This window comes from Ailuropoda melanoleuca, chromosome 11 (genome assembly GCF_002007445.2).
Source record: "Ailuropoda melanoleuca isolate Jingjing chromosome 11, ASM200744v2, whole genome shotgun sequence".
Lineage (NCBI taxonomy): Eukaryota > Metazoa > Chordata > Mammalia > Carnivora > Ursidae > Ailuropoda > Ailuropoda melanoleuca.
In genome coordinates this window covers 340,923-355,958 of record NC_048228.1, presented here as the reverse complement: position 1 = coordinate 355,958, position 15,036 = coordinate 340,923, and the positions used below count along the sequence as shown (strand labels likewise).

The 15,036-nt window shown below is 53.7% G+C and overlaps 1 protein-coding gene across 3 annotated transcripts in view; it reads left to right on the top strand.

Annotated features, from left to right (window-relative positions):
* Positions 1-14,622, top strand: part of UBE2J2 (ubiquitin conjugating enzyme E2 J2) — a 14,991-nt gene extending 369 nt beyond the window's left edge. The window contains exons 1-7 of one of the 3 annotated variants that reach the window (XM_034671079.1): positions 49-58; positions 3,841-3,993; positions 6,750-6,790; positions 11,624-11,726; positions 11,806-11,944; positions 12,358-12,438; positions 13,019-14,622. In XM_034671079.1, the coding sequence (XP_034526970.1) occupies positions 3,863-3,993; positions 6,750-6,790; positions 11,624-11,726; positions 11,806-11,944; positions 12,358-12,438; positions 13,019-13,303 (780 nt within the window). In that variant the 5' untranslated portion in view covers positions 49-58; positions 3,841-3,862 and the 3' untranslated portion in view covers positions 13,304-14,622. Of the gene's footprint in view, positions 1-48; positions 59-3,840; positions 3,994-6,749; positions 6,791-11,623; positions 11,727-11,805; positions 11,945-12,357; positions 12,439-13,018 lie in introns of those variants that run through there. The other 2 variants (XM_034671077.1, XM_034671076.1) reach the window with 2 other exon arrangements.
* Positions 14,623-15,036: the final 414 nt, after the last annotated feature.

Genomic DNA, 15,036 nt, shown 5'->3' with positions numbered 1-15,036 from the left:
AGGCCTCCTGTTACTGGCGCGCTTGCGGGCACCTCCAGGACTAGCGGCATAGATCTTGGTTTGTAAATGTCTCCGGGATTCGGGGTTGGGGTGGCTGCCATTGAGCCTGCCGCCGCTTCACCCCGAGACAGTACCCTCAGCTGTTCATGATCCCCGCAGGAATGAGTGTGCTTGGGTTTATGCCTGTTGAGGTAATAACCGAGAGAAAATTCAGGCGGTAAGAGTGGGAAGCCGCAGTGGGGTGGCTCCACTTGGGCCCCGGGCCAGTTCCTCATGTGTGCCTGCCTACTTTGCACGTCTGCCAGTTACCTGCAGCCTCTCAGCGTCTAGCCAGATGTAGACTTCTAGCCCCCTTTTCAGTCGATTCTACCTAGCTGGTCTGTGTTTAATTCAAATCCAGTTCCCGACCTCTTTCCGTGCCCAGGCACGGAACAGCTGAAGAGAGGTAAGGCCACAGCCTAGTGGGAGTAGCGCTAGTAAGTGCATAGAGCACACACCAGCAGTTGGAGGGTGGGTGCTCTGTCTGTTCCAGGTGAGGGAAACTTGGTGTAATCTAGCTTTGGTAGAAAGAGGCGCAGTTGTAACTGCTGTGTCTGTCGATCAGGCATGGTTGGATCTGGGTGCCTAGAACTTTCAGTTCTTCATCTGTACTGTTTTGAAGGGTTGATCTCTGGGGCAGCTCCCAGCCCAGGCAGGTGCATGAGTGGTAATGGGGCTGCCTTCATCAGCCCTGGGCTTCTCTCCAGCCTGTGAAGCAATCCTGGTGGAGAAAGGAGAAACTTCCGTGAAAGTCTTGGGCTTGGGCGTGTCACGTGCCCAGCGGGTCAGTCAGGCCAAGGTCTCTTGCCACACTATCACCTGAGTTATGCTTACAGTGAGTGGAAGAGATGTGGGAGAAAAAAAGAACGGGAAGGGGCACCTGGGTGGCTCAGTCGTTAAGCATCTGCCTTCGGCTCAGGGCGTGATCCCCGAGTCCTGGGATCAAGCCCCACATCAGGCTCCCCTGCTATGAGCCTGCTTCTTCCTCTCCCACTCCCCCTGCTTGTGTCCCCTCTCTAGCTGGCTGTCTCTCTCTCTGTCAAAAAAATAAGATCTTTTAAAAGAAAAAAAAAGAACGGGGGGAATGGATACTGGGCAGGTGGCAAGCCTGTGTCCATATGAGGCTGAAGGGACTTATGCCCGTGATACTGGTTCAGGCTGCTTTCCTTTAGCTTCTGTATGTGAAAATTTTTTATTCATGTCATTTTTTTTAAATGTCTGCACACTGTTTTTTTCAGCATAACACACTTTTATGTTCCCTGCCTGGGGAATTTGCAGGGAACTGGAGACATGCTTTATAGTGTATAGGTGCTGTAGACTAGAGGGACCATGAGAGCACTGACATTGGCACTGGAGGGGTCATTTGGGAGCCCTTCCTTTTCGTGACCTGCATAGTTGAGTCATAAATGTGGCATTAAAGATTATGCCTTTGGAAGCAAGAATGAGAGAGACGTTTATGACTGATCAGGCAGGATCCATTTATTTTGTGTGGCTGTCCATTAACCTTCATTAAGCATCTAGCCTGGCCACATAATTAAGTGCAAACACAGTGGTATTTGAATTATCCAGTGGATTGTTTTACATGTGGCAGAGTGCTAACTTTATGTGAACATTTAAAAGAAACCGAACAAGTCCAGTGTGATGGTTCTGCCTTTGGGTTGTTGCTGTTTTTACTAGGTGTTGATCCCAGGTGAGCTTCCTGGTCCACTTGGCTAGGCCAGGAGCTTGGGGGCAGTGCTGTGCGCGAAAGCATCCCTTCCCAGGCTGTTCTGTAGCCTCCTCCTGCTGTGGGTTCCCCAGCATCACTGGTCCAGGGTGGACTGAAACGGGGTGAGACTAGAAGCTGGGAGGCCGGTTGGGAGGCTGTTGTGGTGGCTAATGGGAACAGTAGTGAGACCCTGTATTAGGGTGAGTGGAGTGGGGATGGGAGGAGGAGGGGAAAAGAGACCTTGAAGTTTAGGGGCCCCAGAGAAGTGCGGTGGGCAGTGGTGTGCGGAGGACTGCTCTGCAGGCCTTGGGGTGTAGAGTGAGCACGCTGAGCCCTGGCTGTCGTCTAGGGGTTTAGTGGTCTGAGGGGAATGCAACCTGCAGAGGGGCAGGAGTCCGCAGACCTCGGACCTGATGGAGCTGTCGCTAGGGAAATGAGCACACAGAGGCCCTGAGCTGAAGATGAGGAGGGGCAGGTGCCGTGGCAGGGGTGGGGGGGGAGTGACTTCAGATTGGTACAGGCCAGAGGTCAGGGCAGTGATCCTGGCCACTGATTCCAGTGCTGTGGCAGGAGGGGCTGGGCTCACTGAGTGGCGGCGATAGTGGCACGGAGGAGAGCAGGGCAGGGGTGGCTCCAATTTGCCACCGATGTCGCCTGGAAGCTCCTTTTTCATTTCCATTCCTGTGTACCCCTACGTGTCCTCTTCTCAATCGTATTTTAGACCCGCGGCTTTCACACTTTATTTTTAGCAGCAGAACTTTTTTGCCTTGCCATCTTATGGGAAACTTCAGTGTATATAGCAGTTTGAGTTGGAGCTGTTCTGATGTCTGTGAGGGTGGGGAGCTCTGTGTCTTCTCTCACCATCCCTCCCCTCTGCCTCTGAGCGTAGCTGGAGTGTTCCAGGGCTCCCTAAGCCAGGCCATGTTTCTTCTCTTGAATGATGGCTGTGACCTTGCTCCTGGTCCTTAGCCTTCAGTGCTGTCCTATCCCTCCCACGCCATCTCATCTGTCCCATTCGACCTTCGCTGAACTGTTCAAGTGATCTTTCTTTCCTTCTTTCTTTTTCTTTTTTCTTTTCTTTTCTTTTCTTTTCTTTCTTTTCTTTTCTTTCTCTAAGATGTTATTTATTTGAGAAGAGAGTGCCTACACACACAAGCGGTGGTGGGGGGCTGCAGAGAGGGAGGAAGAAGCTGACTCCCCGCTGAGTAGGGAGCCCGATGTGGGACTCGATTCCAGGACCCTGGGATCATGGCCTGAACCGAAGACAGATGGTTAACCGACTGAGCCACCCAGGCCCCCCATGTCAGTGATCTTTCTAACAGAAAATCTGATCTCCCTTAGGGCTTGGACCTAAAAACTTTCTGCTGTGCTGCTTGGCCGCCTGGCCTTGCCTCCCTGGCCAGTCTCCATTTACTGTGCTGTGGCTCCTTACACAGTGGCCCAGTACTCTTCCCTGGACCCCTGATGCTGCCCATGTCCCTGTAGCTCCTTCTGTCTGGAGGGCACTCCTTTTCCCTCTTCCCAGCACGTGTGTCAGACTTTCACGGGTCCCCATCTCTCTCCAGTCTCAGAGAGAGGCCCTTTCTCTGCTCCCTTGTTCCCTCCACTTTTGACCGGTAGTAGATGTGTTGGAAGATATTTAACAACAGGCTTTCGGTGGGGGCTGGTTTGGGTGCATCCTGTTTTCCGTGGTATAAACACTTCATTAGCAGAGTTGGAGAGAGATGCCCAGTCGCTCAGGAGCACTGGTCCAGGCTGGCTTCAGCACACCTCTACTTAGGACCCTTTAAATTGTATGTTTTTCTTCCCATTCTTTGAGGACAGGAGTGAGGCTTTGGGGTTTTTTCCCTTAATCTTTGCATCTGATATTACATAAATGAAGGTTGTGGCAGGGCAGGCGGAAAAGGAGAATCTGCAAGTCCTGCAGGCGTCTGAGTGGGTGGGCAAGTCAGGACAACCCACAGGCCTGGGTTCCGGGGGGCTGGAGTTAACTGCACACGATGGTGGGCTGCAGAGACGGACGCGAACGTACGGGCCTGCAGAAGCGTCTGTGGGTGAGGAAGGCAGTGGCGTGCCTTTTCCTCCTTTGTCAGCAGAAGTGTTTGTCTCGCTCAGATGAGCAGCAACAGCAGTAAAAGAGCTCCGACGACAGCGACCCAGCGGCTGAAGCAGGACTATCTTCGAATCAAGAAGGACCCGGTGCCTTATATCTGTGCTGAGCCCCTCCCTTCCAATATTCTTGAATGGTAAGGCTCTGCATGGCCGTTCACCTCACACTGACCATCCCCTGGGTTCTCCGCGGGCTTGGCGGGGTGGCCTTGTGCTCCCATCGCGGCATTGGAAAAGGTGCGTCTACACCTTTTTAGATGTAAGTAGACGGAGGCCTACGGATGTGCCCTGGTTGTCTTCTTAATGAGTGGCAGCCGGGGCCATGATGGGGTCTCCCTTAATCCCTGCATGTTGAGGCTGGAGAAAAAGAGTGCCGTACAGCACCTTTTGGGGTGGTGCTGGGTTTGTGGGATCCATAGGGGAGGCTTTGGGGTGTGTAGGTCTCACAGTTGTTGGTGGAGAAGCTGCACTTCTAGACTCTCCTTCTCTGCTCTTTGCTTCTTGGTCTTGCGAAGTAGCCTGTCCTGCCTTGGAGAGTTTGCGACAGAGGCTCGGGGGTCCTGATACTTAAGCAGCTGGCACTGGCCTGGGAAGCCCTTGGGCTGAGGAGAGGCTCCGTACCTCATGGACGCTTGTTTCATAGTGACTCTCTGGCCGTGTTCAGGTGTGGCCTTCGAAGGCTACATGCTTCTACAGAGATGCTGCCCTTACCAGCTTCATGGCTGATTTTGTGGCAAGTAACACATAGGGGTCAGGTAGTAAGCATTTTCTGTTCGGAAGGTATTTCTCTTTTAAAAGATTTTATTTATTTGTTTGAGAGAGAGCTTGCACGCACACACACATGCAAGTGGGGAGAGAGGGAGAGGGAAAGAATGTCAGACAGACTCTGCAGTGAGCGTGGAGCCCAGTGGCGGCACTGGATCCCACAACCCCGAGTTCATGACCTGAGCTGAAACCAAGAGTCACATGGTCAACTGACTGAGCCACCCAGACACCCCCGTTTGAAAGGTATTTTGTGTTTTGATCTTAAAAAATGTTTTCTAGGGGACACCTGGATGACTCAGTCAGTTAAGTGTCTGACTCTTAATCTCAGCTCAGGTCTGGATCTCAGGGTCGAGAGTTCAAGCTCCGCGTTGGGCTCGATGCTGGGCGTGAAGCCTACTTTTAAAAAAAAGTGTTTTTAAAGTTTTTTAAATCTGGAGAAAATGGATTTAACTGAGTTAAAAAGAAATACTTTTCAGATTGGGCAGGTGTTCAAGGGTTCTGGATCCACCTTCCTCAGCTTAGAGAGAAGGGCCTGCTCTGATCGGTGAGGGGAGGGTGCTGAGGGTGAGGTGGGCTTCGTGTGAGTGAGGCTTCAGGGTTACAGCAGAGCTCTCCTTGCCCCCAGGCAACAAAAACCAAGTGTGGCCGCCCACAGAATTGGCAGATGGAGGGACAGGCTCCGTGGCAGTTGCAGGGGTGTCCTCTTTGTGTGGGGAGCCTCTCTCTGCCTGTGAGTTCAGGTCCCCAGGGTCAGTCATTCATGAGGGGGATCTGCCGCTGACGTTTATTACAGAGAAAAAAGAGCAAAATCAGCAAATAGAGAAGGCAGTGGAGGCAGAGTCCATAGAAGACCAGGCACAAGCTTCCCATCCCTGTGGGCTGTCACAGGACTCGCTGTGACGACACGTGTGAGGCCACGTCCAGCAGGGAAGCCTGTTAGAGACCCAGGGCGCAGGATTTGCAGCGGGAGCAGGTCTTTTGGGCACCTCTGCCTGGCACCCCCAGTGCTCCAGACGCCCAGCTGGAAGGCAGGCTTTCTCTTGGCATGAATCGTATTTTGAGCATGAATAACGTAGTTGGGGTGGTAAGACCCTCTCCCCACTCTGGAATCCAGTTCCCGGAGCTGGTTGAGGACAGCCGTGTCAGGCCTGCTGGATTAGCTCTCCTGCTTGGCTGTGGGTGTCCTCTGAGTGCTGTGGTACCCATCCCTTGCTGTGCCACTCAGGCTGCTGGGCTCTCCACACTTGCTCACCACCCCTACCCAGTGTTCTCAAATTGGGCACCGGAATTGGGAGCAGTGACAAATTAAGGCCATGTTCCTGGGTGTGTCACGTGCTTAGCTCTGAGGGTTGTTCCTGGTCTGCCAGCATAGGATGACAGCGTTTTTGGAGTAAAACATACCAGCTAGCAGATAGCGGATGTCACATGGTCCACAGCGTGAAGATGGTGCTTGTGGGAAGGGAGGGTTGTGAGGGGTTAATAGTCGTGTCTGGTCTTGCATTCTGGTTGGTTCTACTTTCTCCTTTGTGCTTTTCTGTTTTGTGTGAAAATCCTTAAGTCCAAACACCTCTGGACATAGAGCTGAAGCTTTTTGTTTGTGTGGGAGAGGGGAGTGTGTGGGTGCTGCTGCCTGTGGTCTGAGGCCTGTGGGTACAACCTGGGCTTGCCTATTCCTCCTGCTGCAGGACAGCTGCTCTGAGGTCGTGTCTCCTTCTCCCAGAACATCCAACACTGGGGGACACAGAGCCACCTCGTGTCACCGGCTGTTCCCTGTCTGGCCTGCTTCATAATATTTGGGCACACTGACACTGAAAAATGCAAGTTTCCAAGTACATCTTAAGAATGTGTGTGAAATTAACATTGAAAACTTTGTCATTTGGCTACAATGGTTAGAGAGGATTCCTTTCTTGCATATTGTGAACACAAAAATACTTCGTGGAAAACTCACAAGATTCAGTTTGTAAGATTCTGTTACAAAGTGACTAAACCCTCTACAGTACAAGTTCACCTATTGAATATTCGTGAGTATCTAGTTTTGGCTGGACCCTACAAACCCCAGCCTCGGAGTGACTCTGAATTTGGAGAATTTGCCATCCCCAGAGCCAGCTGATTTTCTTCTCTCCCTCAGGCACTATGTGGTCCGAGGCCCAGAGATGACCCCTTATGAAGGTAAGTCTTTGATCTGAGTGAGAGGAACAAGAGGTCGTTTTACCTTCTGAATAGACCTCACCTCTCAAACACTTTATGTTTGTGAATCACGCCCTATTTTGGAGGCGCGTTAGTGAGATTGGACTTCCTTGGAGTCCATCCCAGAGTTTCTCCAGGTCCGAGAAGTGTTTGGTTTTGCCGTTGTGTTCAGTCTTTGGGGTCTATCTGTAAGTTGCAGGGTTTAGCCAGCCTCTGATACCAGTGGGATCAGAGCTGAAAGACAGAACTGGTGAGCAGGACAGTGTGGCCAGTTTCTCCTGGGGTTTGTTCAGACCAGCATGGATATTGTTGGAGGAAGGAAAGGTGTATTTATGGAGCACTCCCTCTGCTGAGCCCACTGAGCTAAGGGATGGGCCCCTTTGTGGATGGGGCATTGAGGTTTAGGGAGGATCCGCTCTGGGTCAGCTGGGCATCTCTGTTCTCCTAACTGCTGCGGAGGCTGATCCGGCGATGCCACCAGGGTCCTCTGGTGTCATTTACAAAGTAGACTGGGATTAGTCGGCGCGTCGTGGGGGCCGCAGGAGCCTGGCATCAGCTTCAGGGTTTAGGGCGGGGTGAGCGATGAGCCATGGCAGGGCAAGCCCAGGGCAGAGCTGTGGCCAGGTGGGCAGTGCCTGCCACTCTCTAGCCACTGGGGCCTCACTTCATGTGACGTATACCTCCACATGGGACTTTTGTATAAGATTTCACTAGAAAAGCGTCTGGCTGCTGGAGGGGAATGTTCAGCATACGTCACTCGCCATATGAGGACTCTCCTTTGATGCAGGAGTCCCTGTTATGGGAAGATGTGTCCTAGGGAGACAGGTGCAGAGGCGCTCTGTAGGGTGGGTGGGGACTGCTCAAATGCCCAACAGCGGTGTGGGAGCTTGTTGGGCTTGCGGTGGGTTTCCTAGAAATGCAGCAAAAGACGGGCTTCAGAGCTGTCTGGACAGATCACGTTAGAAGGCTTGTTAAATACGTGTTTCTGAGAAGGAGTGAGCGTGTTCTCTCTCTCACAAGGGGCATTGTGCCTGGTTTTTAAGGGTTTTTTTTTGTAGTTTTTTCTTTCTTTTTTTTTTTAATGTTAGTCACCATACGGTACATCATTAGTTTTTGTTGTAGTGTTCCAGGATTCATTGTTTGCTTATAACACCCAGTGCATCATGCAATATGTCCCCTCCTTAGTACCCATCACCGGGCTAACCCATCCCCCCATATTTTTTTGTAGTTTTAGTATTTTCCGATTAAATAGTGAACATTTATTAATTTTGTATCTAGGCCTGTTCCTGCTGGAAATGAGCCTGGACAGGGGTGGAGGCAGTGGGGAGAGGAGAAGGCAGGCCCCGAGTGAACGCATGCAGCCTGGGACTGCAGGACACCCCCATACCCCCAGGCCTTGCCTAGCATGGGGTGTCCTGACTCTGCAGAAAGAGGCACCCTCTTTCCGGACCCAGCCCTGTCAGGAATGCTTCCTTGTGTCTGGTACTCCCCTGTGTATTACCTGCAGGTTTTGACTCTCAGGCTGCCAGCAAGATTCCCTTCAGGGACAGCTTTTCCTACTGCTCTTCCTCCCCTTTCTTTCTTCCTCCTTCCTCCCTTCCTATGCCTCCTCTCCCTTCACTGCCCACCTCAGCACCTACTCCCATCCCCTCCCCTGCTGCCCATGCTCTCCTCAGCTCAGGGCTACACTCTGCAGCCTGCAGCCCTCCCTTCTGCTGACCGCTCTCATCTGGGTCGATAAGGGACACCTCTGAATTGCCAGTCTCCAAGGGACAGATCTCAGCCTCAGTGTCTGGGGTTCCGTGAACTTTTGATGGTGTTGACTTTGGCTTCCTCCTCACTTGCTCCTCCTCTGACCTCTGGATGTCCTGACCCTTCCTTCTCAGTCTCTCATGGCTCTTCTCCCTGTCCGTGTTTGCTTGGCTCAGCACTGGCTGGCCTCTGGGCTCCACGGCGCTGCTGCTCCTGGCGCAGCAGCCCTAACAGTTCAGAAGTGGCCTCCTGCTAGTGCACGTGTGGCTAGAGAGTGTTCCTGAATCGACCTGTACGTGTTCTGCAGTCCCATCGTCATAATAAAAGTTTGTAGAATTGACCTGTACATGTTAAGCAGTCCCATTGTCATAATAAAAATTTGTAGAATTGACCTGTACGTGTTTTGCAGTCCCGTCGTCATAATAAAAGTTTGTTGTAGGCATACACAAATTTATTCTGAGATTTTTGTTCTAAAATGTACACGGAAAGGCAGAGGATCAAGAGTAGCTAAAACAAGAATAGAGCGGGAGGAGTCAGTCTGCTTGATTTTCAGACTTGGGTGGCTTCAGTGAGCAGGCTGTGGGGGGAAGTGCAGAAATGCGGGTCAGCGGAACAGCGCAGAAAACCCAGGAACAGTCTGGCACAGCTGGCCAGTGGAGTTTTTTTTCTTTTTTCCTCACTTAGTTGTAAAAGCAGTCCAGTGGAGGAAGGGCAACGTGGAAGTGCGGCATCATGCTGCACGCGCTCCCTGGCCTCCTTCAGGGCCCCAGTGCTCTCTGTAGTTTCTGTCCGCAGGGCTTGGCCAAGGCTGTGCTCCTCACTCTGTCCCCTGTGGACGCTTGGAATGAAGGGTGTGGGAGCTGCTGGCCTGGCACTGCTTCCCTAACACTCCCTGTGGGCTTGACCTCTGGGTGAGGCTCTGTCCTCCCATGTCCCCTGCTGTGCCTCTTCACCTCTCAGGATGAGCCCTCCTGGGCCCCCCTCCAGCACAGATCCTCCCAGAGTTCATCGTCTGCACCGTAAGGTGCACGCCCAGACGGGGAGAATTGCAGCGTCCCTGGTTCCCCGTGCGCTGCCTGCTGTGTGTCTTGAAACTTGCGTTTGCTTCTCCAGTTTGCTCCCTGGGCCTGGCTCCTGCACGGAGCCTTTCCCTTGGCAGAAGGTTTTCACCTAGCATTTCTCCAGTAGGTCACAGGACGTAGAGCTGCCGGGTCAGCGGGTATTGAGAATTCCGTGTTCCTGGCCGGTGTAGATTCGTGCCGCGAGGCAGTGTCTGTCTTCCCACTACCCTCCGCTAAGCTACACAGGGCAGCCATTTCCTGTGTAGCCCTGAGCCAAACCGTGTCAGATGTGCATTGGCTCTTCCTGCGTCCTCTTAGGAAGAACCTGTTTGTATCACTTGCCTGTTTTCCACTTTGGTTTTCCATAGTGATTTTGAGTGAGTGTGCTGTGTGTGTCATCTCTAGTGTTAGTTTCTCACTGGTGGACTTGGCTGCCTCTTCGGTTGGCCTTACGAGGGGCACTTGCCCATGTCGTCCCTCCAGCACTGGCAGAGCTTGGAGTAGAAGACAGCACTCGCGCGAGGTGGCCAGGGCTCTGGTGGGGGCCCCAAATGAGGTAGTGGGGAGCCACTACTCAACAGTGGCACTGGAGCACAGAGAGATGTGTGGCTCTTTGGGACTAGTGTACCCCAGTCCTCCAGGTGGGACCACACCCAGGGTGCTGGGGACAGCAGGGAGCCCAGGTGGAAGTCAGGGCAGCTCGTGAAGCCTCACTGTGCCGGCATTCATGTGCACGCACACAGACATCACCAGGTATCCTGTCCCTGCATGTTACACTCCATCTGCCTGTGGTGTGCTCAAGGCTCTGCGTTTCCCAAAGGCTCCCAGGTGCGGCCCTGAGACGAGGGTGTGAGGCCTCAGGTAGGCATGGGCCAGTGGGACTGGGAGCTGAGCAGTCAGGAGTGAAGGCCATGAGACTAGGCCTGATGCTAGGCTAGCCATGTCACCCAAAGTGTTGGTCTGGGTCAGTTTGAAGGTGTGACCAACAGGATTTGTTGATGGAATAGGCGTGAAATGGCGGCGGGGACGGGGCGGGGGTGGCACTGGGGCCTCCCAGATTTTAGTCTGAATGGCTAAGAGGATGGAGCTGCTGTTTGGGGGAGATAGCTGCAATTCTCTCTTGGACCCCTCTGGGCAGTGTTGCCTGGATGGTCAGTCCGTGGTCTGGAGTCCGGGGAGGAGGCCCAGAGGCCCAGGTGGAGGTGCTGGTTGGAGAGTAATTATCGTACCCTCACGTCGCATGAGACTGTGAGACCCCAGAAGCGTGAGTGATCAGGGAGACCACTGGAGGAGCCAGTGGCCAGCGCTGCGGAGGTGGGATGGGAATGGGGAGCCAGGCCAGGGTGGGCTCTAGAACTTAGGGTCAGGCCTGGTGGTGTGTGAGGGGAGGTCTGGTGACCTCGATGTCAGGTTTGGGGGACCATGGTGGGGGCAGGAGCCCCGTCAGGGTGGACTTGCATGTAGCTCTCTGGGGATTTTACAGAAAGAAAAGAGAGTGAGCAACTGGCAGGAGTTGGAGGAGGGTGGCAGCCAGAGTTTTTTTTTGTGTGTGTTTTTACGGTGGAAGAAATGATGGCAGTTTTGCTTGCTGCTGGGTGTAGTTTGGTGTGGAAGGAGAAATGAGTAGTGCGGGAGGGAGGGGATCTGAGTAAGGGTGACCTCAGCTGGCATGCTGGGGAGGAGGGCAGGAGGGGGCCATTGAGGAGCCCGGTGCACAGGAAGACTGAGCAGGGTTGTGTGGTGGTCACGGGGGACAAGGGCTGCTCCTAATTTTTGGTCATGAGCCCCCCCCCCCGCCGTGAGACCTCCAGCAAGGCTCTTGTGTTCCAGGGGTGGTCAGCTGGCGTGCAGAGAGATGACGGGGAGTTGGTGGGGTGGGGTGGGATGGGGTGGGAGGCCGAAGGGCGTGACGCCAGCCTGAGGGCTGGAATGGGGCTGGATGCGACCCCAACAGGAGTTGCATCGTGGACCGTGACCAGGCTCTCTCTCTGTTTTGATATAGGTGGCTATTATCATGGAAAACTAGTTTTTCCCAGAGAATTTCCTTTTAAACCTCCTAGTATTTATATGATAACGCCCAATGGAAGATTTAAGTGCAATACAAGGTAAGGCATTTCTGCTTCTCTAGTGTTGAGTGTGGTCAGGATCGGGGTGAGCTCTGTTGAGTGGGTCCCTGTTTTGCAGGCTGTGTCTTTCCATCACGGATTTCCACCCAGACACTTGGAACCCGGCCTGGTCCGTCTCCACCATCCTGACGGGGCTCCTTAGCTTCATGGTGGAGAAGGGCCCCACCCTGGGCAGCATAGAGACGTCGGACTTCACGGTGAGGGGTGGAGAGCATGGTCGCGTGTTGGGGGCTCCCACTCATGTCCTTGCTCCCCAGGCACCATGTGGAGACTCCCTGCTGTGGGGTTCCTTGTTCTCCTCAGCAGCGGGAAGAACAGGCCAAGCTCCCGAGAGGTCTTGGGTGGAGTGGGCAGCACCCCAGCTCCTCCATGGGTAGCAGGGTGCCTAGTCCTTGTTAACTGGTTTTATTTTCCTGTTGTTTAAGTAGGAATCAAGTTTAATGTTATTAATTGATAATGGAAAGTTAAATAAGCCTTGTTGTGAAGAGTGAGGTCACAGGGTGCTTTCAGCAACATGAAGACAACAGCCTTTGAGGATAAAGTAGTCTTTAGAATTTGAACGAATTGAAATTAATCTTCGGACTGATATTTCCCTTTTCTTTCTTCCTAGAAAAGACAACTGGCTGCACAAAGTTTAGCATTTAATTTGAAAGACAAAGTCTTCTGTGAATTATTCCCTGAAGTCGTGGAGGTAAGGGACAGAGGCTGGAGGTCAGTTTTGCTCCCCCCTTGTCAGGAGCACTTTCAGATTTGATTCTTTGAAAGAGAAGATGGTGCTGCCGTGGTCCCTGTGCCACAGGTGCACAACACGGAGGGTCCCCGTCCCGCACACACCTTCTCCTGAACGTGTCCAGGGACCAGGGGGCTTGGGCGGTGCGGTTGGAGCTGGGGAGGCCAGGGAACGGGAACTGGATGACAGGGCATGGAGCTCCTCAGGTGGGCTGCTGAGCTTCAGGGAGGGCCCTTGGCCAGGAGGGGCAGGGTGAGCTGCACTAAGGTCGAGGCTGCGGTGAACCTGTGTTGTTTGGACCTGCTCGGTCTAGGCCCTGAGGGGTGCAGGCTGGGTGGTTTTGACAAGTGCCTACCCCCTCCCATCTGTAAAACAGGGTTAGCCACAGCCCCCAGCTCCGAGGGTGGGTATCAGGATCGAATACATGCGGCTGGCGACTGCTGGCCCCACAGGTCTTCATGGTGGGTCTTAGAACCCTCCCTAGTCCTGAAGGAACTCAATTGTTTAGACCAACCCTTGTTTCTTTTTGTTTTTATCTTAGGAAATTAAACAAAAGCAGAAAGCCCAAGACGAACTCAGTAGCCGACCCCAGGCTCTCCCCTTACCAGATGTGGTTCCAGATGGGGAAACACACCATGGTCAGAATGGGCTTCAGCTCCTCAATGGGCACGCACCAGGGGCTGGGCCACACCTTGCGGGGCTCCAGCAGGCCAACCGGCACCACGGACTCCTGGGCGGCGCCCTGGCGAACTTGTTTGTTATAGTTGGGTTTGCGGCTTTTGCCTACACGGTCAAGTACGTGCTGAGAAGCATAGCGCAGGAGTGAGCCATGTGCCACGGCCGGCAGAAGTGGTCAAAAACGAGGGACACTGGGCCCGAGCTTGCTGTGGGCTGGCTGGACGTGCTGCCGAGCGCAGGGTGCACCTGCCTGACTCCGGGGTTAGCTTTTTAAAAACCTTGAAAAGGAAAACAGAAACCAAAGTGTGTAACTTGGATTTAGAGGCGATGCAAGGTTCTCAGCTCCCCGTCCTCGCGCTGGGGTTGGTTGGGGACCATGGAGCTTGGGTGTCGAGGAGGGGCCTCATGCTTTGGTTTTATAGTTTATCTCCTGTATCGTCTTTTGGACCTGTTTTAGTAAACCTGTTTTTCATTTTATTAGATTTGGTCACTTAAAAATACAAAACTCGATTATCAAATAATTTGCGTGCATTCTTGGTCCAGTGGAGCCCTCCCTGGCTCACCAGGTGGGAGAAGTTCCCACAGCTGCACCTGGCTGGCAGGGGCAGGGGGCCTGGCCGTGGGGCCCAGGGGCTGGCCAAGGACAGCCACAGATGGGGTCCAGGAGACGTGGGGTTTGGCCTCAGCATTTGAAATGTGTTTGTGTTCACCTGGAAGGAAGCAGTCCCTCCTAGGAAAGTGGGTTCTTTGTTTTGCTGAAGTTGAAATTCAGCATTTGCTTGCTGTGTGACCACAAGGTGGCACCCTTTACTCGAAGAGCCAGGGTGTCCTGTGTGGTCCCTGAGGCTGCTTTCACCTTACCCCCCACCCCCTTGCCTCCACACCCAGGCTGGGGCCCCCACTGCCACCTCCAGGTTCCCGGATGCTGCAGGGGTGGCCCTTGGTGCCTGCAGGACATCTCCTCTGACCCCAGCGGCCCGCTGGGGGTCTGCACCCGACAGCCGGCTTCTGTGCACCTCGGGGTCTCCTCACACTTGGTCCAGGTCTTTGCTTTACCCTAAAGATAGGCTCCCATGTTCCTTTTCGCAGCTGATCCGTGTCTGGTATGGGCTCTGCCCTGGAAGACCACACAGGGACTGGGCATCACGGGACGTGACGGCTGCCCAGGAAGGGCAGGGCCGGTGCGGGGGGAGATGGCTCCCTGGCTGCTGACATCTTCCATCCAGTGCCTGTGTGGTGATTTCACTTGGCGTCATTTGAAAGCACTGTGTCTGCGGGTCCCGGGCTGAGGTGCCCTGATCCCACTCCAGGGGCCACAGGGGCCTCAAGTGAAGCCACGGACTTGTGCATCTTTGACAGCCTTTGGTTTTTGATCCGTTTATTTAAAATTCCTCTATGATTTACCACTTGAGTGTATTTAACCTGCTCTTGTGAAGAAAAATCTTTCATTATATCTTTGTTCCTAAATGTGCTGTTTGAGTCTCTGTTGGCGGAAGTGCAAGTCCATCTCAGCCCAGCGCCAGGCTAGCCCACAGGCAGGCCGGTGGCTTGGCCCGTGGGGGCCCTGGTGCTACTGTGTCTGCGGCGTGGCAGTGTCCCGTGGCTTGCCGTGGGCCCCGGCGGCAGCGCCACACGGCTGGGCCTGGACCCCTGCGTGCAGGGGTAGGCAGGGGCCTGCTCCGCCAGGCGTCCTCCGCACGGCCGGCTTGAGGGTGTGTCTGGAGTTCGGCGTCTGATCCAAACACTTAATATTTCCTGAGGTTTTGAGGAGGCATCGTAGCAACTATTTTACTTAACGTGGGTTATCTCTTCGCCCCGTGTGAAATCTCGACTATTAAAAACCCTTTGTCAGCGGTAGAAATAGATCCGTGCCGAACAGAG